General features: G+C 36.4%; 2 protein-coding genes and 1 long non-coding RNA gene across 6 annotated transcripts; 2 read left to right on the top strand and 1 right to left on the bottom strand.

Moving 5' to 3' along the window:
- The first annotated feature begins 10,715 nt into the window (after positions 1-10,715).
- LOC113299708 (histone H2A.1-like) lies at positions 10,716-11,421 on the top strand. The gene is made up of 2 exons (XM_026548779.1): positions 10,716-10,998; positions 11,085-11,421. Exons 1-2 carry the CDS (start codon positions 10,789-10,791, stop codon positions 11,331-11,333), a joined length of 459 nt encoding a protein of 152 aa, XP_026404564.1. The 5' UTR covers positions 10,716-10,788; the 3' UTR covers positions 11,334-11,421.
- LOC113299706 lies at positions 11,383-16,408 on the bottom strand. The gene is made up of 2 exons (XM_026548778.1): positions 15,247-16,408; positions 11,383-11,820 (listed from the first exon to the last, which is right to left on the bottom strand). Exons 1-2 carry the CDS (start codon positions 15,671-15,673, stop codon positions 11,510-11,512), a joined length of 738 nt encoding a protein of 245 aa, XP_026404563.1. The 5' UTR covers positions 15,674-16,408; the 3' UTR covers positions 11,383-11,509.
- Positions 12,062-14,644, top strand: LOC113299709. 4 transcript variants are annotated; one of them, XR_003335159.1, is made up of 7 exons: positions 12,062-12,348; positions 12,462-12,526; positions 13,052-13,162; positions 13,519-13,623; positions 13,716-13,830; positions 13,926-13,972; positions 14,215-14,644. It is a non-coding gene; the product is annotated as an uncharacterized LOC113299709 (long non-coding RNA). The 4 variants fall into 4 exon arrangements; XR_003335158.1 differs by lacking the exon at positions 14,215-14,644 and having other exon boundaries at positions 13,926-14,165; XR_003335161.1 differs by lacking the exon at positions 14,215-14,644 and having other exon boundaries at positions 13,709-13,830; positions 13,926-14,165.
- Positions 16,409-23,971: the final 7,563 nt, after the last annotated feature.

Genomic DNA, 23,971 nt, shown 5'->3' with positions numbered 1-23,971 from the left:
GGCACATTTTTGTGTCTTAAATAATCTCAATTGTATATATTACTAGTGCTCGATTTTATATTTATTATGGCTTTTTATGTCCCTGTAGGTATTTTTGGAGAAATAAGCTTTTGCGGCGAAATTGGCTAAAAAAGTGGTTTTTGCGCCCGTGGGAGAAAATTACTATACGGACTCTCACTTTGGATAAGGGGTAACCTAATTACTAAGGGGTGACCCATTTCCAGGCATCTGCTAAAGGGAGACCAGCACAGGATAGGGGGAGTCACTTTCTTCTCAAATTCGAATGAAATTTTGGCGGAAAAAATATCCAGCAAAGAACCAAACTTTGGGTTGGATTTCGAAGGTGTTTTAGAGAGATTCAATCGCTGGAATTTGTTGGGCTGAACGTGATTGAGCATAACAGGCTTGGTATGTGCGCTGGAATCAATCAAATTGGGCTGGATAATCCGTAAAAAGGAAATAGAGGTTGAGTTGTAGACGGAAACTGTGTGGAATTATTTTAGGAATTTCAGGGATACTAAAGGCGTGTTATTGTTTCCTAAGGTGAGATTATATCTAAGGAAGAGTTTCGGATGATTTGGAAGTCTTAGAAACGCGTAAGGAAGTTGGCAGAGAAGATTATTTCTGTGGCTCGCACGAAAAGAAAAAGAGAGAATTAATCGCTATTTTTAGGTTTCTGAGCAGTATAAAAGGTGTGTTCGAGTTCCAGGGAAGGTGGCGAAGTTATTGGAACAGTTTGGGGAAGTTTAGAACACCACAAAGTCAAGAAATCGAAGTTGCAGGAAGTCGAGTTCTGCTGCTGCTGCTGAAGAACACGAAGAACATAAGGCTGTAAAGGACATTCGTTTCTTAGGGTCTTAAATTTCAAATCCTGTAACAGTCCATTAGCAACAATTATTTCAGTTTGCAACAATTCCTTGTAACACTCGATCTGTAACAATTATAACTGTTACGATTAAGCTACTTTCATTCTTTTCTCACATACCTTCAATAAAAACACCCTTTGACCCATGAGATATTATTTTGAGCGTGTTTTCACCATGAAGAGCTAAACCCCAACACTTGGATGACGGAGGAAGCCTAATATCATACTTGGGTAATTATATTTAATTCTTATATGACTTTTGCACTAATTAAAATTGAATTATGATTTTGATTAATTAGTTGTCATCTCGTTTGATGGGTCATGCTTGTTTAGATGTTTTGATGTCCCATGCTTAGGATTTACAACTAAAGTTTTGAGAATCTACATTGGCAAAAATAAGAGTCCATGTCTTTATTGATCTATAATTGTTAAAAGAATTAATATTTGAACCTTATGTTGTGAGTTTGGTGGAATCCTAAGTCCCAGTTTCTCCCGATACTGCTACCATATTTTTGTATATATTTATTAGAATTATTATTTAAGTCTAGAATCAAGTCTATACAAGTCCGAGTTGAACGAACTTTATTTACCACTTGAAAAACTACATCAATTTTTGGCGCTGCCGACGCGGACTTGTATTTAGATTTGTTTTAAGTTTCATTTTATTTTTATTATTTTTTGTTCTTTTTTACGCGTTTTGGTATTTTTCGATTCTTTTCAGATTTGGAGCGAAGCTACAAGGGAAGAAAAAGTGTTATAAAAGGAAAACATCGCCAAAGAAGGAAAGAAAAGAGGAATCCGAAAGGAGTGAAGAAGACGATTTTGTACATAGTTATTTTGTTTTATTTTTAGAAACTGTAAATAGGGTGTTATTTTTGTAATTTTTCTGTTCCTTTTTGGACATTTTTATTTTTGGACTTTTTGGACATTCTTGGACATTATTTTTAAACCCTAAGGAAGGGTCAAAATTAAATATCAACTGTTTGCAGGGAAGGACGACAGTTACGATACTGTCTCGGCCCCTCGGGTTCGTACACTGACATCGGAGTCGGTGGCCTGAGTCGACTTCAAAGGTTCATCGCCCGTATGGTACGGGAGGTAAGACTCTATCCACCCACGAATCCCCTGTCAGTGGGTTTTATTTTGTGTGACAAGTCACACCCCTGCAATAAAATGTCGAACTGGTATTACAATAGCCAATACAACGAATATCATACTGAGTTTCAAAATGGACGTTACTACTTTGACCATAGTGTGAATAATTGTTGGGAACATCAACCTTTTGAAGGTTATGGTTCATACCATGGTGAGCCCAATTACTATCCACACGCCAACCGGTCATACGAGCAAAATTCCTCTATACTAGAGTCAACATGTAAGTTAGCTGAGTCGACAAGTAAGTTAGCAGAAATGAATAACTTAATTATGGACGAAAGCAATGCAACGAGTGAACTTTCTTTCCTAGATTCAATCAGGAAGTCATGTGAGTCGACTCAAAATATTTTGTTAGAGGCTCAGAACATAACTGCTCTTAATTTCCAATATAGTGTTTCCAATAGTACCTTTGAAAATGAAGATAGTTATTCACATAATCAAGATGACGAGGATAAAATTGGTAACACTACTTGTTTAGATGAGGTTCAACCATTTTCATGTTATTATAATGATGATTATGATGAGGATTTGTTGATGAAGAATTTGAAATAAGTAGGCATAGTGATCAGAAATTTGTTACTCCAATTGAGCTTAATAATGATAATGTTTCTAGTTCAAATCCAAATAATTTTAATAATTATTCACCTATTCAAAAGGACGAGGATTTGACTAGAGATACCCCCGTTTTAGACGATGTAGTATTTCCTTTTACGAAGCTAATAATGGTTTAGAGGAACGAGTTTTTCTGAGAATATTGTGTTAGAGTCTAGCGATTTAGAAACATTAGTCTTAGACAAAGAAAGTGAACTCGTAGAGATGAGTGAGGATGAACCATACTTAGAAGAATCAATTGACCATTTTCAGGAATCTAATGACCTTGAAATTAGGGAAGTTGTGACTAGTCTTTCTAGAGACACTGAAAACTCTAAGTTTGGGGGTGATTATGATTCTCCATGTGCTTTAACTATTAGAAAGGTCCCTCACTTGGGACTTGACATATGTGCCTCAACCGTTTTACAAGATTATCTTCATACACGTTTTCCTGAACCTAGTGATGTCCATAAGGAAGTTCAGTTGTTAGAAACCCATCCTCTGGTTGATGTAGTTTACCCAAGCTATGATATCCAGATTGACTTTGTTTTCCCACCAAATATTTTTCGACCAATTGTGGGAACGTATAAGTTTCATATGTGTCAATTATTAAGTTTTGAGACTAAACCTAATTACTTTAGGAGATTAGGGTCGACACATTTGTTTAAGGAAGACCACCACTTTCATCATGGTCAATTGTGCGAGTCAAAACTGATTGACTTTGAGGATCCGCAGTTATTCAGGTTACTATTATGTGATTCTAAGTTTTTACTTGAGTTTTTCCAGACTCTAACACCTGAACCGGACCTTAGCTTTGAGGAATTCCAGCGCATGAAAATATTTTATCTAGACCCTTTCATAGAGCCTGAACCTTAACCACAGCTAGATGCAGTTGTCTTATACAGGAAACTAGACAAGGGTGCGCTTTATTTGTTAATTTTCTTGGCATGTTGCAGATTCCTTTTACTTGTGATAGCTCTATTTGGTTTTTATGACCCACAGATATTTCAGATATTACTTTATGATACGAGGTGATTAATCCTTTCTTATGTCTGGCTGAAGACGTTAAACTTAGCACTTCTTGGGAGGTAACCCAATCTCATGCAACACGGTAATATCTTTCCTTATCTCTTTTGCTTCAAATGGTAACAGTTTCTCCTTGTTAATGCTTTTAATTTTATCTTTAGAACATTGAGGACAATGTTAGATTTAAGTTTGGGGGTATTGGAGAAACTTTTTAGTTGCAATAAATAAACTCTAGAGCCTAAAAATTTATGCCTATTAAGGATGGCACTAACCAATCTAAGTGGATGGAAGCATTTTGATTGTAGGAGTTGAGGAACCAATCTGATTAGATGGAAACATCTAAAGAGTCTATTCATAAAAGCACAGAGCTCAGGTGTTAGAAATAACATGGTAGTTTCGCCATATCTCGTTGACTCCTTTTCACTTCTGTTTTTATTTTTCTTTTTAAATATGTTTCTAAGTGATTAGGTGGGGCTCACGATTCAAGTTGTTACCAATGCTAGGGTGAATTAGAGTGATTGAGATACCATGAAAAAAAAGAAAAAAAAAAAGAAAAGAAAAAAAAAAGATGAAAAAAAAAGGGAAGAAATTGAGACCAGACCATTTGACCAAAAGGGAATAAATTCAATAAACTCGACCACTGGTACCCTTGTATATGCCAGTTGTGTTGACCTAGAGTTAGGTTATCGACCATTGGTTCCCTTGTATATGCCAGTGTGTTGATATTAGTCAGACTAGTGCCTCAATCCATTATGATAGGTTCATTTTGGCGGAGGCCTTCAGACAGATATGGGAAACGCCGTTCACTTAGTAAACATCAAAACCATCTATGTTTTTCTATATCCATCTTCTTGATCTATCCATGTGATTAGTTTTGACTCCGGATATTGATGTCCATAGTGAAACTATTTGAGTAGAGCTCTGTCACTTTATATGAATTTTAGTATGCTTGAGTGCAAACTCATGTACAACAATTGGAATTTCGCATCAGGGTACTTCCTCCTGCAGTCAATAAGTATGCCAACCAAGGAGATTCTTTAGTGCCTTCCAAGGTTCTGCGTAGATAGTTAGGGTATGGAGTAAAGGTTTTGAGGGTATATCTCTTGTAAGCCCTCCCGAGACTATAACTCGGCCACTAGGGTCACCTAGGGGTTTAAAGGCTTATTGCATACGCTAAATGCAATCGACGATGCCTGCGACAGTGAGTTAGGATTTTATTTTCTATTTGATTTGCTCGAGGACTAGAAAATAATAAGTTTGGGGGTATTTGATAGGCACATTTTTGTGTCTTATATAATCTCAATTGTATATATTATTAGTGCTCGATTTTATATTTATTATGGCTTTTTATGTCCCTGTAGGTCTTTTTGGAGAAATAAGCTTTTGCGGCGAAATTGGCTAAAAAAGTGGTTTTTGCGCTTGTGGGAGAAAATTACTATACAGACTCTCACTTTGGATAAGGGGTAACCTAATTACTAAGGGGTGACCCATTTTCAGGCATCTGCTAAAGGGATACCAGCACAGGATAGGGGGAGGTCACTTTCTTCTCAAATTCGAATGAAATTTTGGCGGGAAAAATATCCAGCAAAGAACCAAACTTTGGGTTGGATTCGAAGGTGTTTTAGAGAAATTCAATCGCTGGAATTTGTTGGGCTGAATGTGATTGAGCATAACAGGCTTGGTATGTGCGCTGGAATCAATCAAATTGGGCTGGATAATCCGGAAAAAGGAAACAGAGATTGAGTTGTATACAGAAATTGTGTGGAATTATTTTCAGGAATTTCAGGGAGACTAAAGGCGTGTTATTGTTTCCTAAGGTGAGATTCTATCTAAGGAAGAGTTTCGGATGATTTGGAAGTCTTAGAAACGCGTAAGGAAATTGGCAGAGAAGATTATTGTCGTGGCTTGCACGAAAAGAAAAAGAGAGAATTAATCGTTATCTTTAGGTTTCCGAGCAGTATAAAAGGTGTGTTCGAGTTCCAGGGAAGGTGATGAAGTTATTGGAACAGTTTGGGGAAGTTTAGAACACCACAGAGTCAAGAAATCGAAGTTCCAGGAAGTCGAGTTCTGCTGCTGCTGCTGAAGAACACGAAGAACATAAGGCTGTAAAGGACAGTCGTTTCTTAGGGTCTTAAATTTCAAATCCTGTAACAGTCCATTAGTAACAATTATTTAAGTTTGCAACAATTCCTTGTAACACTCGATCTGTAACAATTATAACTGTTACGATTAAGCTACTTTCATTCTTTTCTCACATACCTTCAATAAAAACACCTTTGAGCCATGAGATATTATTTTGAGCGTGTTTTCACCATGAAGAGCTAAACCCCAACACTGGGATGACGGAGGAAGCCTAATATCATACTTGGGTAATTATATTTAATTCTTATATGACTTTTGCACTAATTAAAATTGAATTATGATTTTGATTAATTAGTTGTCATCTCGTTTGATGGGTCATGCTTGCTTAGATGTTTTGATGTCCCATGCTTAGGATTTACAACTAAAGTTTTGAGAATCTACCTTGGCAAAAATAAGAGTCCATGTCTTTATTGATCTATAATTGTTAAAAGAATTAATATTTGAACCTTATGTTGTGAGTTTGGTGGAATCCTAAGTCCCAGTTTCTCCCGATACTGCTACCATATTTTTTTATATATTTATTAGAATTAGTATTTAAGTCTAGAATCAAGTCTACACAAGTCCGAGTTGAACGAACTTTATTTACCACTTGAAAAACTACTTCAGTTTTCACCTACCCGCATGCCCGACGGTGCAATCTAGGGTATGCATCAAGTTCGAACTCATGAAGGTCCCATTCCTTTACCAGATGCATACGGGAAAGGTTCGAGAGAGAAAATATCAACTGAAGAAAATAATTTCCCCCTAGAAAAATCTGTTGATTCATGTTTAGCTGCTTCACTTTGGCCTTCGCATCTCGAGCCACCCTCTTAGCATGTTCCAGTTCTTCATCTACCATACATACCTCCAGATTGAGAACCTCTCTAAACTCCACTCACCTCGAGGGACCCTGACAAAATTGAGTCATTCTCGCAACCACCTCATATTCAAGCAAATATTCTCATGATGTTCATAAAGATTTACAATATCCTCAGAAGCAAGTCCGTTCATAGTTATCATTTTCATGACGCTGAAATTACCAACAAGTGTCTCATCCGAAGTTATAGATGAAATGGGTCCCGTGAAATCCCCAGGCCGGTCAGTTGTCTCTCTTCACCAGAAATCTCTTTCTGAAGTTCTTATGAAATTGTTTAATCCCGCTCATCCCCGCTTTACCAAGGTCGAACTCGTTCTCACCATGAAGAGTACGCTACAAACGAGAGACGAATTAGAAGAAGTAAACAAAGTAAGCAACAACACATGACTAGGGTTTTCTCTATATGAGGACCGGCCTTCCCGCCTAAAACCCTGTCCTCATACAATTCCTTAAAGTTTTGTCTCATCCAATCCCTTCAAGCCTTGTCCACTCCTACTCCCTTCAAGCCTAACCTCATGCCTAGAGTCCTATTATTATCAATAAATATATTCCACATCTCGTGGGGTAATCACGGATTTTTTTGGGTCCACACTTTCACAAAGGATCAAGGAAAATTACGTTTTCTTCACAACAAAAGGTACAAACGTAAAATCGAAGTATGGGGCATGTCTCTGACCTAGGAGGAAAAAATCACGACCTATTTTAATCTAAGAAAGGGTGATGAAATCATAATACTCCAAGGGTCATGCTTGAGGCGTCGGGACATGCTAAGATTGCAAGGATTTCTCTTACAATTAGGATTGATGTACACTACAACGTGAAGACGTGCTAACTGGTAATAATATGTAAGCAATTTTGGGGTACTCTCTTGAGAAAATATGTTCCCATATGTATATAGTACAACATACCAAAAGTGCGCATAAAACGGACAAGCGAGCTAGGACATGTGGTCCCAACACCGAAGTAAGTGCAATCTGAAAAATTATGAAATTTTTATACGTGATTTCTGAAGTCAAAAGTATACACGGATTTGATTGGCAAAACGAACTCGTAATTGATTCTTTTTTCATTATAAATATCATCCTCTTACATTTAAAATTTGGGGTCGGGGACTCAAATCAGAGGAAATTAGGGTTTTGGCCAAGTAAACCCTAATTTGCAAACCCCATTCGACCAAGATGTAAATTTCATATTTGCAAGGCTCAATTACTCTTCCAATGGCGCCTCCCAACGAAAAATCCCAGGAAGTTCCCAAGTTGAGAGTCGATTCCAAGATCAGAGTCATAACAATCGAAGGTTAAACATCAATTCGGGGACTCTGCAAGTCTAAAAGAACGAGCGGATCGTAATTCCGTATGAATGATTTCTACGAAAGGTGTGAGTCTGCATCCATGTTGATGACAAAAACTTAATATGGGAAGGGTGTTGATGAGAATAAAAAAATGATTTATTTGGACAGTTCGTAACCTAAAAACCGACCACAAAAAGACTGAGCCCCGACCAAAGGTAGGGGTGACAATTAGTAATATATGAAAAGTATAACTTGTACTTTTTATATTTTTAAGATACCCCTTAACAAGGTCGTTATGATGGGAAAAGTAGTTCATATCCCCCGCCAATGTCCACATCCCTTAATTTCAGATTATTTTAAAAGTCATACGTGGTTAGGGGTTTTCTTAAAAGTCATATGTGGTTAAGGAAATTTCTATATATGGTAATCTCCAAATGAGAATTTTTGGTGAGCCACGTCAAGGTTGTGAAATCGTAAATCGCAACGTAAATCGGTTTTCCAGTTTTGCGAATCGAATCGTATATTGAACCGTGAATCGTAGATTCTTAGTCATTTTTATATTATCTTAAAATATATAAAATAGGAATGTTTCTATCAGAAATCCAATAGATACATACAGTGAAATATGTACAAGTATATTGTATGTTGGAGATAATCACAAAAAAAAAGTGTGGAACGGTGGTCTGACTACCAACTACCAGAACAGGGGGTCGGAGTTCGAATCTCCCTCAAACTAAGTTCGTGCGATTTTTAAAAACCTTGAGCCACGTGGATGAACAAATATGATTTTCCATTATGGGAAATCAGAGCAAAATGAACAAATATGATTTTCTAGGGTCCCACTATTATTTCTAATATAAAATTTTTTATAGGATGGCGTTAAAGATTAAAATATTGGATTTAGATGAGATAAATTAGGGTAAGGTGAAATAGGATAAGTGAGATAAAAAATAGTAAAATAATTTTTAGGAAACTAAATTTGAAGTGAGCGGTTTCGGAAGACCCGCTGGCAGTTTAAAAAAATTCTCCCGTGGATTTTGTAGGCCCGCGCGACTTTAGGTTAAAGTGCGCGGCTAATGCACGCCCGTAATCAACAAACCAACAAATTTATTGGTTTTCCCATCCGTTTTTCATATTTTGTTGAGTCCATAATGGGAGCAAAATAAATAAACTCCATGTTTGTTCATTCCAAAGGAACTGCTTTCAGGGTATTAAAAATCCGTCATATGTAACACAGTTACGGCATAAAATTTACAAACTTATGGATTTAGATCGAAAACAAGCATGTTATAGGGGCGACATGGTTTATTAGAGGGGAGGCATTGTAATAGGACAAAAAGGGTCATTACATGATAATTCAAGTGTCCCTTATCCAAAAAAAAAACTGCAAATGACAAACTAACCCTCATAATTTATAATCTAGTTTAGTGTTAATGATTAATTTCACTTATATTAACTCAAAACCAAAATCAGATTTTTAGAGTTAAAAAAAATAAAAAAAGTTTAGAGGAGAAGGTCAATCTCAATCAATCGAAGAAATTAACCAACAAAATGAAGAAGCAGGACCTGAAAATGACCGGGTATACTTCTAAATTAGTCGCAACTAGCTTTTTGTTGCTCAAAGTTATCTAAAGTACGTAAAAAATTCAATCTTTTTACATTTTCAGAGCTAATTACGGTTGTAATTTTGCTCATAACCAACCGTAAATCGAAGTTACGGTGAGTAAAAGATGAACTACCAACCGTAACTGGTTAAATTTTGAAGAAAACCCAATCGTAAAACCAGTTACGGTTGGTAACTAAATGCTCGATACGAGCCGTAACTCAGTTACGGTTGGTAACCAAATGCTCGATACCAACCGTAACTGAGTTACGGTTCGTAAACTAAAATGGTTACTAACTATAACTGAAGAAAATTCTCAGATATAAGAACATACGGTTGGTAATTGAACTATTACCAACCGTAACAACATCAAGATCTCCAATTACGGTTTGTAATTGAGTTAAAATCAACCGTTACTCACATAAACCCAGAAATTTCAATTTCAATTTTCATCTAAAACCCTAATTTTTGATAGAAATTAAACTTAAATCGAACAAAATAAACCAAATCGTAACTGGGTTTTCAAAACATACCTCATATAAGTCATTACACTACACTTGATTAATTTTCGAATCGTCGATTAATCGAAGGCGATGAAATTTTGAGTTTTAATGGAGGTTACGGTCGATGGGAGGAGGAGAAGAGAAGAAGAAAGAAAACAAATTTTCAATTTAACTTTGATTTAGGTTAAAAAGTTGGGACGGTAATCTAGTCAATTTACACCCCTATAATACATCCCCTAACCAACTAAATGGACATTACTATCACACTGCCTCCCCTCTAATAAACCATGCCGCCCTATAACAGGCTTGATCGAAAATTCAACAATTAGCGGAGGATTAATTTTGGAAGTGAAAAGAAAATGTAAAGATTGCATTGATTTCCTATGTTAAAATATTGAAGAAATCTTATTGGTTAGAAGTGAATCTCTAGCTACTATAACTAGGAACCGTTGGATTATAATCTAAAAGAACAAAAAACCAAAAGTCTAAAGAAACATAATGAACATATCTTATTGGTTAATAATGAAGCACACAGATCGCTGGTTTGTGTAAACTAAGAAGCTGTAACAACCGCTGGATTATAATCGAAGGAACCGAATACCAAAATCTAGATAGAAATCCATTTTTTGAGTTCAGTATAAATAACCGGCAACCCAGACCAGTTTGATTCACAAATACGATTCCATCTCTCAACGATTCACAGAAATTCTCTCACTTTGAAAACCCTAGTTTCAGAATCATCATTTTAGGTTATCAATGGAAGGAACTGCAAGTGCTAATGTTGTTAGCAAGGGAGGACGTAAAGGCGGTGATAGAAAGCAAGCCGTAACAAAATCTGCTAAAGCTGGATTACAATTCCCAGTCGGAAGAATCACTCGTTTCTTAAAGAAAGGTCGATATTCTCAGCGTCTTGGTTCTGGTGCCCCCGTTTACATGGCCGCTGTTCTTGAATATCTCGCTGCTGAGGTAATTTTCACTAGTTTTCTTCATTTTGAATCCGGGTTTGTGATTTTGTTTCTGATTTGTGTATTTTTTTCGATTTGGGTTTTTAGGTATTGGAATTGGCTGGCAATGCTGCAAGAGACAACAAGAAATCGAGAATTATCCCAAGACATTTATGTTTAGCAATAAGGAATGATGAAGAATTGGGGAAATTGCTGGCTGGTGTTACAATTGCTAGTGGTGGTGTTCTTCCTAACATTAACTCTGTTTTGTTACCAAAGAAGAGCGGAAAGGCTGAGGCAGAGAAATCCCCTAAATTTGCAGGAAAATCTGTTGCTTCTAAATCTCCTAAGAAGTAAAAATAGGATCTAGTTACTTAGTAGCAGTGCCCTGAATGTATAAGCAATGAAATGTGTAAGTAATGAAATGAATGAAACATCCTTTTCTTCAAATTCATGTCCACCATTCAAAGCAATCAAATTTGTAGTCTTTATTTTCAGAAGATAACATTAGACACTCATATACCTTAATTTAATCACCTGCTTACTCTTTCAACGTCTCCTCCGCCAACCCATTCATCCATTGGATCCATCTCTTCAAGAAATATATCTTTGAAATCTGTTTTTGAAATAGAGACAGCATTTTGCAACCGAAGATTATGATGAACAAATGTAAGGCTAGTCAACTGTTTCTGCTCTACAGGGCTCCTTCCATTCATATGTAGTTGCTCAGATAGATTCCTTTTCAGACCATACTTTGAGGCACCCGTACACGTCTGACTTAAAATTCTCATAGCAAAACTTTGCAATTCAGGGCAATGACCTCCATTTAAGGACCACCACTTCTCTGCATGCAGAAAAGAAATTGCAATTCAATCAAATCAATCAAACAAGATGATAATTGAATCTAAATAATAGATTCTCATTAGTTCTGACCCAATCAAAATCTGACGTGGAGGTTTGAGTACTGGTGAATAGGGCTTTTTCATTCATTCTAGCCCCACATGAATCTAAAGTAGTGTGCCACGAGTCTTTTACATCTCCCACTAAACCCTTAACCCCACTATCTCAATGCAACTGTCGAGCAAATAAAGAAAAAAAAAGAAGAAGAAAAAACTCGGAATTTTCAGAACCCCCTGTTTGATTTGATCCATCCTCTCAAAATTAATTCTTCACAGTCACAATCTCAATACGTTGATCACAAACTGAGTAATTTTGGTTTCTATTTTTATTCTCCTTAGATAATAAAACAAAAATAATCACGAAAACAGGTTCGTTGGCTCTCCCATCACCACAACCATCTCTCACAGATTTAGGTTACATGATTTTGGAATCTGCAAAACTGATATCTTTTTTTCACAGCCACTATTTATGGGTATGATTACAACTATGAGTGATTTGGTTTCTGTTACAACCATGTGTATGATCACCATAACGATTTCTTTGAACTCATCATGGTTATTAATTTGGTTTTTAAATCTCTCACAGGTTTAGGCTCAACAAATTTGGATTCTGCATGTGTTGATTATGAATTTTCTACACCGTTTTTTGAGGTAACCCGAAGTGTTTTTGAATTGATTTTGTGCTTTTGTCTTTACTGTAATCAAAATCCAACTTCGAACAAGATGATAAGTTGTTTTCCAAAAAATTTAAGTAAGAAAAGATAATTAGTTGTTCATCAAAAAAATTTAAGCTTTTCAAGTTTTTTTTTTTCTTTTCTATTTTGCTAATGCAGGTCAAAAATCCAAAATCAATCGATTATGGAGTACTTCAGAGGAATAATCATACTACTCTTTTAGTTAGTTTATCTGATTTATAACCAAGAGGTCTCTTATTCATAATTTCGCATAGGACTGTTTTAGATTTTAACCAATTACTTGATCATTGGTTTTTCTAAAATGGGTTTGTTTCAGTTTTAAGAATCCTCCATCTTCTATAGAAATCTTCAAAACCAGTACCCAATAGGGTTTGGATTACTTTAACATATGGTTTCTAATTGACTTCTGTGATCTTTCTCATAGTAATTAAGTTTTAAGTTCTATCTTTTGGTTTCATTCTAATTTTGTGTGTACTTTCAGTGATATAATTAAGGATGGTGAAAGGAAAAGATCCACGTGAGAGTAGGGTCTATGCATTTGTAAGCCACTGATATGAAAGCCTTAAAGGAACTTGATGATTCAAAATTGAAGGTAATACATCTTCTTTCTCTGCAAATTAATTTTGTTTATGTTTCTTGATCATTGGTTTTTCTAAAATGCGTTGTCTCAAATGCTGGATTGCGTTATTGATTCTCTTTTCTTTGTTGTGCTAGAGATAAAACTGTTGGTGGTGTGTTGTTTGTTTTTTACATTTTGTTTTTGTTACCGTTTGTGCTTCGATCTATGGAATACCCTTTTGTTCATTTTTCTACTCTTTGTACAATTATTTTATTTAGCATAACAGAGAATTTTTTTCATGCTAATTAGTCTGCAACATAGGCATGATGATAGTAACGAGTTTTTTGTTTTTGTTTTTTTGATCAACATGATGACGACTTTGGAGACAGTCACCCGTGTTGGAGACATGTTGCAGTGAATTTATGTTGCACCCGTTATCATTTATTTGCTTTTCTGTTTTATGCCACCAAAAGGAGCAGGATTTTGACATTGTGGTTAGTCATTTAGTAATTTGCAAGTATTTGTAATTGTGTTTTTTCCTTACATAAAGGTGTATAGTTGATGGTATGTATGCATTAGCCCAAAGCTTCAGGTACATCAAATTCACAAGCATATTTAAAGACTGAATTAGTTTTCAACTACCAAATCAGGTGTGCCCGAACTGACAGTGCATAAGAAGAGTCGTAAAACATCCACCAAAGGTAACACTAATTTGTTCACTGTTGACGGCAAAATTAACGGCATTTCCTAGATGAGTAAATAAATACTAACCAGCACTTTCTCTGGTGTATGGAAGTTGGAACGCACACATTGGCACTGTCATTGTGGATAATATACAGAGGGGTACATTCTTTACTTCTTTTACCTATACATTTTGTTGCTAATAATTTGCGGATCGATTGAATTAAAAATTCTTATCTAATTCTGTTATTGCCTCCATAGGTATGATATGAATGTGTTGTTGTTGTATATAGCTGTTATAATCATTGCCCAACATTCACTGAAATTGTTTGTCACAAATGTTTGTACATAGTTTTTGCACAATGAACAAGGCTTATCTTCATTCTTCTTTCCTTTCACCTCAGGCTTTTACTCAAGTTGCATGAGCTGTAAATGCAGATTAGAACGCAGGCCAGGTGTTTGAGCCCCAACATTTTTCTATGCTAGACTGACTACAGAATAAGGCTCATAATGTCTGCAGAATACCCGAACACTTTGGGTCATAGACTCATAGTGACTTTGATGTATTGATAAGTCTAAATTGGACTAAAAATTAAATAAGCTTTTTTACAACTACAAGGAATTTCAGTGGGTTGGAAGGAGACTAAAAACTAAATAAGCTTTGTTGCAACTACAAGGAACTTTATTAGGTTGAAAGAGGACGGCGTACAGCTTGTACATTGCCAAGATCAGTCTGCCTTTAATGACATTCCAGTTTCAGCTTTGTATTAATCTTCTTTGCGGGGTCCTCTTTTGCCATGGTTGGCAACATAGACTTGGTGGCCACTAGCGGATGGGAAATTTACCTGTAGGGAGCTTTGTCAGTTTCGTGTTGAGAGTAGTTGAAGTGTTCCCTAAATTTGTGAAAAGAAGTTACAATCCCAGACTACAATATTATTGTGGTTCCCGAACCAAAGGCGAAGAGGTATATTAGAGCACCAAAAACAATGATAGTTAAAAGAAACAAGATAATCAGACACTTAATCCTAATCTTAAATACTTTTTTCTATAACCAGCAACATTATTGAGAAAATCAAATTGGCACATATACGTATATGAAATGTTATCTTTGTACCCAGGCTCAAGATGGCAAACCAATAATCCCAAAAGATAAAAAAAAGAAAAGAAAAGAGTGGCAGCCCAAAGTAGTGCCACTTATACCATCAGTCTTTCTATACTCAGCTCAGACAGGTGCAGTGCTGGGATGAATTAGACTATATTCCCCTGTGCGAAGCACGGGTTACTATCTAGTATCCAATACAACTAAATATCTTAGGATTGGCTAGTGGTGACTATTGAACTGTCTGTTAGAAGATGTTTTTAATATCGTAAGAATAACTAAGAGAAAAATAAAACTGAACCCATAATAAGGAAAGAAGAGTCGAGAATTTTCTAACCTGGAGAAAGCTTCGTTTTTTGATCAATAGCAACCCCCTCGCCGAAAGCACCACTAGACACTAAATAGTCATTTAACTGTAATGATATTAAATCTCGAACTCCCTTATCCTTTACCATTCCCTCAATGCAGAGTGAAAGCCCATCCTTGATCTCATTATCATCTTCAATGTCCTCAGATGAGCAAAGAAGACTCGGATTCAAAATAAAGGCAGCAGAATGGATAGGGCTATGGAGTTGGTTATTCCAGATCCCATCAATTACTGTCCAGAAAGGCTGATATTCAGATTCCACGTCTTCATACTCCTCTTTTATTGTCTCTTTTACTTGGTCCATCGTTTCATATATGTATCCCAACTGGGGTTTACTATCTCCTCCACTGATTAGATGCAGAGCATGTATGAGTGGAAGGCTTCCCTTCAAAAGCATCTCGGCTTTAGTCCAGAAAGACGACACTCCAGTGACTAAATCAGTCACATGCCTTCAATCAGCTGTTGAAGCTATGGCTGACGTCTTCCATTCTGACGAACTAAACATGATCTCCCAATTATTCTTTTGAGACTCAATTCTCTCCAGTATTAGAAATGGCGTCAGACAGCATGGATCCACGTCCAACCAAAGCATGCATCATTTTCTCGAAAGTAAGCGAGTTTGCAGCACTAAAGTCTATACCATTTTCGAAAAAAGAATCTGCCTATACACCTTTGGATTTGCCTAGGTGACTTATCTTCAGCTTGTTTTTCAATCTTCTTTACGGTGTGTTCGGGATTAATCAAGCTCTGTGCCATCTCATCATTGTCTTTTAATCCAGATTGAGTTGTAGTGTAGTGCGTCCTCTTCCGTGACAAATTGGCGGGTTGACTGGAAACATGATTGCCTTTACATGGGTCGTTGGAGCTGGACTTTCTCTTCCGTAGAGAAGACGATTCAAGAAATTTGGTGTTTGCATCTGCTTTTGTTATTCCCATTAAGTTGTTTTTCATTTGAATTTTCACATCCTCTGGAACTTCCAGACAAGGTAATACATGAGGAGGTATTCCACCCAAGTGTTGCTTAAGACGAGTAGAACCACTTATCTCCTTTCCATAATAATTGCACCTAACTCGCCCTTTCTTCTTATCAACAACTGTATAGTGAGTGTCTGTAACCACTGCAGGCGTAGCCATTGGCCTAAATTGGAATGTCTTGCTGCCAAACTTAATGTTCCAGTCCTGCATTAATGTAGTTCAGTATATGAGGTCAATCACCATGCAATTGGGTGAAGGGAAGAAGAGAAGTAGCTATGAGACAAACAAAGGGGTGATGAGTAGAAAAAGGGAAGGGAAGAAGTACAGATAATCAGAAAGACCCGGTAGTCACTTCGTTTTCTCCAACGGATATTGTTGTGTTTCTAGTCAAACGTGAATGTATGTGTCAACAAGACAGTCCAACCATTGCCACGTCTTTTCTGAGCATAGCTAAGGGAAACTGGGTTGACCCGGTTACTTCTTCTCAAAACTGTTACAAAAAACAAAATTTTATCAACCTTATGCTTTGCTAAGATTGTGATAACATAAACTTGGGGAAAGATAACCGAGTCAGGCAAGGAAATCTTATGAGCATATTCCATTGTAAAACGCAGTATGATGTTGAGCACCATATTGATGCTAAACTATTAATAATAATTCATAAAAAGAAAATAATATATATACATATAATGTGAAATCCAGCCTAAAAACCAGGGGTTCTAAAAATGGGTAAAATCATGTTAACTCCAACTGATGCCCGGCTTAGGCATAGAAGACGTGATGATCAGCATGATGAAAATTATAGCATATCACCAATTCATGCGAAACTTATATCAAGTGGTTGTTGGTCTAATGAAATCAAGATTATCCAGATTGGACTATGCATGAGCCATTCTATGGCCAGCTATTGGATCTGAAGAGTACCTTTCTCGTGAGGAACTATATTCCCTAATCAAATTTCAAATCATGTATAAGTTAAGTTTGAATAATTAACTTCAAAGGTACATACGAAGGAAAAAAACGTCTAGAAAGCCGGTATATATAACAATTCATCTCAGATGGAGATTTAAAGGATACCTAAGCAGTTCTTTCGTACACCTTGTGAATAAATTTTTTTGTGCAGCAGATTATGAATAGATTTGGTATGAAGATATTTTCTTTTTTCCTGTTATATTTTCTTTCCTGCTTTAGATTGACATGACAAAGTCAACCTAATTTCTCCGATATATCGTTTGATATCTCACATTGAAAATATTATTTATTTCCGCTATTAAATAAAAAAAAAATACAGAAAAGATGTCATGTTTCGTGGGACATGGGCAGACCAATGTATAGGGGGTTAGTCCACGAGTGAGTTGGAGGGAGTTTAATGTATTTTGAATCTTGGGGATTTTGAGGGAGTGTAAGAGAGTATTGAGAGTTTGAGAGAATTTGGTGTGTTGAGTGTAGGGAGTTTGAGAGACTCTCCCAATATCTCTACTTTTTTGAGAGATTTGGAGTGAGTCAAAAATACACTATAAACTCCCTAAAACTCCCCAGAACTCCCCAAAAAAAACAAACTCCCTATCATTCTAATTTTTACCACTAACAGGGGGTTTAAGAGTTTCTTTCAAACTCCCCCACGACTAACGGGGTTTTCTAGGGAGTTGGGGAGACTCTTCTAAACTCTCCCACGACTAACGGGGATTTTAAGAGACTCCCTCGAACTCCCTCACGACTAACGGGAAAAAACACAACTACACCCAACTCCCTCGAGGACTAACACCCTGGTAGTCAATGTCGGCCGATATATCGGGGATATTTCGGATATCGGCCCAGAACGATACGATAAGAAGGATATCGGGGATACGATATTCGCCGGATAATATCGGCCGTTTCGGTCGATACGAAATTTTCCTACATTTCCCGATATGAGACGGTATTGGTCGTTTTCTATAAAGTTTAAGGTTAATTTTGGCGAAGAAAGTCTTCCAGGTGGTAGTAGAGGTGCATGTAGCTCTCGAAGCAAGTTACTAAAGTTACTCTTTTGGTTTTTTGATAAAATTGATGTTATCTATTATATCTTATCCGAAAATGTGTGGAGAAAAAATGTTTAATATAAAATTATAGTCTCTAAATCTAGAACCGATATTATACCGATATTTCAACGATAATATCCCCGATATAAAATCGTACCAGTGTATTGGTCCCGGCCGAGATGAACCGATATCCGATATTAACTACATTGGGGCAGACTAATGACTACCAAAAACACTTAATGGACTCGCGTGACGTCTAGTTTCGTTGTATACTCTTTGATCGCAAAGTAAGTGGGTGGGGCAGGTCGGCCTAGCTCGTTGTATACCCTGTGCAAGTGAGGCGGTTTTTTTTTTCTTCTTTTTTTTAGCATATTTTTGGGGAGTTTCTATTTCACGGTTTGTTTTAGTAGAAATCCTTTTTGGAAATTTTGTCCAGGGTTTATCAGAGAACCTTGGGGACTCAACACCTAATTATTTTTCAAAAATTGACTGGCAAACTGGGAAGCACGGACACTGACACGGGACACGGACACGACACGACACGGACACAGGGATCGGCAAAACTTCAAAATCATCAGGACACGGACACGTCTATATATACATTAATAAAATGGTTTTTATATACTAAGATCATAGTGTTATAGTATATCAAATACATTAATCACGCAAATACATGAAAAAACTCTATTTTATACCGTTAGGTTAGTTCACATATTGAAAAATTAACTATTATACTGAGTTCCTTGACACACTAGGTCACCAAACTACTAAAATGGAGTATAGATTTCTTCACGTGTGTCGTGTCGGTGTCCCACGTGCGTCGTGCGTCGGTCGCGCGTCTGACGCGGACACGGCGCCAATACCGGTGTGTCCGTGCTTCATAGCTGGCAAAGTAGTAGAAGAGGTTGACTCATCAAAAGATTAGCTAGCTAGTATAATATGGCTAGGGTAGGGTATACTACTTGGTCTTGGGAATTAATCCTTGGCTAAAGATCTAATAACGATTCTGAGTGGCCACCTCAGTTGTTCTTATAGTTTATATGACAGGCAAAAATACAAGGCTCGTCTTCGAAGGCCTCCATGACAACACTGAAGGGTTTGAGTGACGTATTCGTTTGATGAACAACAACTCGTTTGTCATTTTACTTTTCCCTCTTCCTTGTATTCTACCGCACAAATCTTTCTTCTCTTTTTGTTGTCATTTTACTTGTACAACATACATATTGTTCTTCTTCTTTCGTTTATGTACTTGGTACTACATCACGAGTCTATGTTTCTTTTCTCTCTTCTTTTTCGTTTGTTTATTTACTTGGTACAACTAGCATAACACTTCGTTGATTTTAAAGGGCCGATAGGTAAGGTTTGAATGTTTATGCGATTACCATATCCGACAAGCAAAAGCAGTTTGATTGTTTATGCAATTACCATAAACGAATTTTAAACATGTGAAATCCATCGTCGATGGGTAAGGTTATACTTATGGATCAAAGAACTTATAGTTGCCCCCACATTAACTTTTGAAAAATTATTAATCTGAAATCTTAATAATACAATCGAGGGAACGATCACGGTCGATTTTGCGGCATTTTGTCCTTTTAACCCATATAAAAACAGTCATTCAATTTGCTTTTTTGATCTTTTCCAGCAATAATAATACATTACCAGTTTCCCTTTTTAAATCTTTTCCTGCAATAATGTATTATTATACCACCAAAATATCATCAACTACCCACCATGGATGACCAATAAACCAAATGTCACCCCCTGATATGCTGCTGGCGAACATGATTTTATGACACTGCAAACCCAAAGTGGCATGAAGTTTGTTTAGCATTTTCGTTTTCGTTTTCGTTTATTTGTTACTTGGTCACGGGTCTATGTAGTTGTGTCCCCGTTTTATCATGACTCTTCTTATATTTCTTTTCTCTCTTCTTTTTCATACGTCTCTTATTTACTTGGTACTAGCATTACACTACGATGGAGGAAGAATCCAATATACATTGTACTTTCAAAGTTAAAACCATCCTCTCTTTATTGTGAATGAATGAAATTATTTCCTGATGCAGTAAAGCATTATTAAGATTACCCTGTGGTTTTCGTTTCATCGTGCCAAAATATATTGAAACATGACGAGAAGATTTCCCAATTAACACTAGACAGTGTTAGCAGCTAGCTTTAATTGTTGTACATTTCGTTAATTAGCTAAGCTCTAAAGGCCAAACTACATTATATGCTGGCCTAGGCGGCTAGGCTTATATGGTAGGTAAACAAACATGTATGGTCTCACCATTTATCATATTCGATTCCATTGGAATCCAATGAAGTTGTATAGAGATGACCTGATCATTCTAAGTTTCAAGAAATTCACCCATCTTTACTCGGTGGAAAGCTCTTAATTTCAAGACTACAGTCTACCACCGGCTTTAGTCAAGTGAATTAATTAGACCTATAATAATAAAAACATACATAAAACATTTTAGATTAGTTATCATCCACACAGCTATATAAACACCAAACCAAACATAATATCTTCACAAAAGTGGAGTGTTCATTAGCATACTAGAGTATGATGGAATAGACAAGAAACAAGTGTAACAGTAGCTCCCATTAGTGTATCTAAACCAAATGTTCCACTAACTTAGGATGATGAATTAACGCTTATTTTCCATTGAGCCTGTACACCTTGGCTGTTATAATCACGTGCTAAAATTTTCTGTTTAAATCCCTTTATATTTTATAATGTAATTATATTCAAAACTTTACATAGCTGGCAAGCGAGTAACAAGCTGCGTCGCAAGCTCATATTTAGTGTTCATATCCTAATTATTATTTTTTGATGATGATTATATTTAGTGTTCAAATTCAATTAATCTGATCATTACGTTAAATCTTATTTGTCAGTCAACTAAGTTGATGCTTGGCGGATCCCAGCCCAGAAAGCATGCAAGTAGCTATCGTAAATGGCGAGTTTTCTTGCAATCTCGTTTTTATTATTATTACTTCACATGTTATATGCAGTCACAGACAATCAAGACACTGTAAACCAATCAAACACCACTATAGGAAGTGAAAATCCAGTACCATCCGTTGCTATCACCATTATTTATTATCATTGTTGTCCTTTTAAGTGAAAATTCCACCATCAAACACCATTAATATCACCAAGAGCGATCACAGTGAGGTCTTTTTTTCCTTTCCTTTTGGTTATGCTACACGCAAGAGGAAATTCCAGCGAGACCACTGGAAGGAGACAGATGATGGGTAGAAATAGTAAGGGAAAATTAAGAAAATGACCATGTGGGGAAATGTAATTAAGAAAATGCCCACGTTCTTTTGAAAATTAAGAAAATGCCCATACCGTTAGAAATTCCGTCTGGAACCATCATTTAGGAAAAAAGTCGCTTACTTAGTCAATTTCTCATCGCAGGAGATGATAATATGGGTGCAATTACAAACCTGTCCATAACCTATGAACGGTTCAAGATGTATCTGATGAAGTTGTGACCGTTAGATTTTCTTGAATGGTGGGTACAATTTCTAGAACCTTACCTTCCCATTTATCCCCTTTCTTCTCCCCAGTTCTCGTCACTTCTAAAAACAGCCGCTCAACTTCTTCGACTCTCTCTCCCTCCCACTCTTTCACGTCCTTATTCTTCGTCATCAAAAATTATCCATGCCAGCACCATTAAGATTGTCATCGTCATTTTATGAAATCGTTTAGTGAATGTTCTGTTAATTATGTTATTGTTGATTTTTATTTATTTTTTTTGTTTCCTTGATTTTGAATAAGTTTGCACTAGCAGATCCGTGATTGTCATGGGTTTGAAGAAGATCTCAATTAGAGATTTTGTTGGGTTTTTACGGTTTTAACTATGGTTTTAATTGAAACCACATAAACCATAAAAATACGTTGTAGAAAACCCCTAATTGAAAGGTAAAAAGATGAAGAATTTGGGATTTTTATCATGTTCGAATTTCTTTTGCTAATTGATGAAATGGGTAGTTGTAATTTTAAATGAATTGATGATTTTTTGTTATCAATTGATTTAATTAGATGTTTGGATCTGTAATTTGTGAAATTAGGTTTTTTTTAAGTAAATATGTTTTGAGAACCAAATTGGTCTTGTTGGGTAAATCAGTGCAGATCCTGTTTGGAGGTATTCCATGTGGTCTGGAAGTGGGTTTACATGAAGTTCTCGATTAAGAAATGGATACAGCAACAAACAATAGCATTGGGGGTTTGCATGAACTGAGTTCCATGGGTTTCTTGAGTTGTCAGAGAAGTGGTGGTGTCTCAATTACCCGCAATGCGATTTGTCGAGAGCTTGTCACTACGTATGATCAAGCCATGGAGATGGTTGTGAATGTTGCTGGAAATGATAAATTAATCTTGTACTTGTGCTGTTAATATGTTTACAGGGATAGAGGTTGAGTCGAATTTTCATCTTCAATGAGCAGTTTCTGGTGGCTTATGTTGCAGACAGGTGGTTCTAATTGCATTATAGAGAAGCTTGAGAAGTGATTACTGTCGCAGTTGATAGTTTATGCCAGTCATCGAAACCAGCTGAAATAGATTGGGTTGTCGGCGTCCATTGGTTTATTGAAGGTCCACTCATGGGCACTGATAGATTTCAGTTGCTATATTGGTACCGAGTCATGAGTCGAGTTCATACTGAGTCACTGTTTCTACTCTGACCAATCCAACTGACTCAGGGCTAGAAGGTCTTTTTACATGTCCGATTTAGTGCCACATGTCATGTAACGTCCGTTAGCCGTTTTTTCAAAAAAACTGGACGGAAAAGGTCAAGTCATGGGCATTTTCTTAATTTTCAAAAAAAAACGTGGGCTTTTTTGTAATTACATTTCCCCTCATGGGCATTTTATTAAGTTCCCCAAATAATAATTAGCTTTAAGTACCGAGAGCTTCCATTTTGGGGGCCTTTTGTGTTTTTTCTTCTTTTTGGGTTATGCTATATAAGAGGAAATTCCAGCGAGACCACTGGAAGGAGACAGATGATGGGTAGAAATAATAATTAGCTTTAAGTATCGAGAGCTTCCGTTTTGGGGTCTTTTTTTTTTTTTTTTCTTCTTTTAGGGTTATGCTACATAAGAGGAAATTCCAGCCAGACCAATTTTAGAACCGTTTCTCCTTCGCCCACTATTTTGAAACAAATTTTTCCATCAATATATATTTTCAATCCAAGGAAAGGTGGATCCATGTTATTGGGAGGGAAAAAATGTATTTGCGGAGGGGAAGAAATAGAATAAATTTAGGTCAATATTGGGTCAAAGAAAAACGTAATCAGAATCAACAAATATTTAAGAAAATGCCAACCCTAACTCTCTTGATGAACCGCACGTATCGCATGAGTGTTACTGTTATGATATTCTTCTTCCGGAACCTAATTTTTTTTTTTTTTTTTTAATATCGACTGATAGTATGACTTTATTTAGTCGAAGTTCTCCTAACAATGATTATCATCTATGAGTTAGTTTTTGACTCAAGCTTTAAATTGGTCTTTGGCTGCTGGTTCTGTACTTTATGTAAATTTTTTCGAATACAGTTCTAAATTGAGATTATTATTAGATTTATATCCAGAAGACAGTGTTTATGGTTTTCACAACTGTGAATATCTTGTTTATTCTTATTGATATATATAGTGAAGTTACAACAAAATAGGTAACAACAAAATAGAGATATT

The sequence above is a fragment of the Papaver somniferum genome, chromosome 7 (genome assembly GCF_003573695.1).
Source record: "Papaver somniferum cultivar HN1 chromosome 7, ASM357369v1, whole genome shotgun sequence".
Classification (NCBI taxonomy): Eukaryota; Viridiplantae; Streptophyta; class Magnoliopsida; order Ranunculales; family Papaveraceae; genus Papaver; species Papaver somniferum.
The sequence above is the reverse complement of the archived record's forward strand: the minus strand, read 5'-3'. Positions and strand labels throughout refer to the sequence as shown.

Bases quoted from the DNA above. Each gene is read 5' to 3' on its own strand.
- LOC113299708 (XM_026548779.1), top strand. From the start codon at position 10,789: ATGGAAGGAACTGCAAGTGCTAATGTTGTTAGCAAGGGAGGACGTAAA. The intron at 10,999-11,084 runs GTAATTTTCACT...TTGGGTTTTTAG, and splicing joins TTGAATATCTCGCTGCTGAG to GTATTGGAATTGGCTGGCAA.
- LOC113299706 (XM_026548778.1), bottom strand. From the start codon at position 15,673: ATGCTTTTGAAGGGAAGCCTTCCACTCATACATGCTCTGCATCTAATC. The intron at 11,821-15,246 runs GTTAGAAAATTC...TTCTGCATGCAG, and splicing joins AAAAACGAAGCTTTCTCCAG to AGAAGTGGTGGTCCTTAAAT.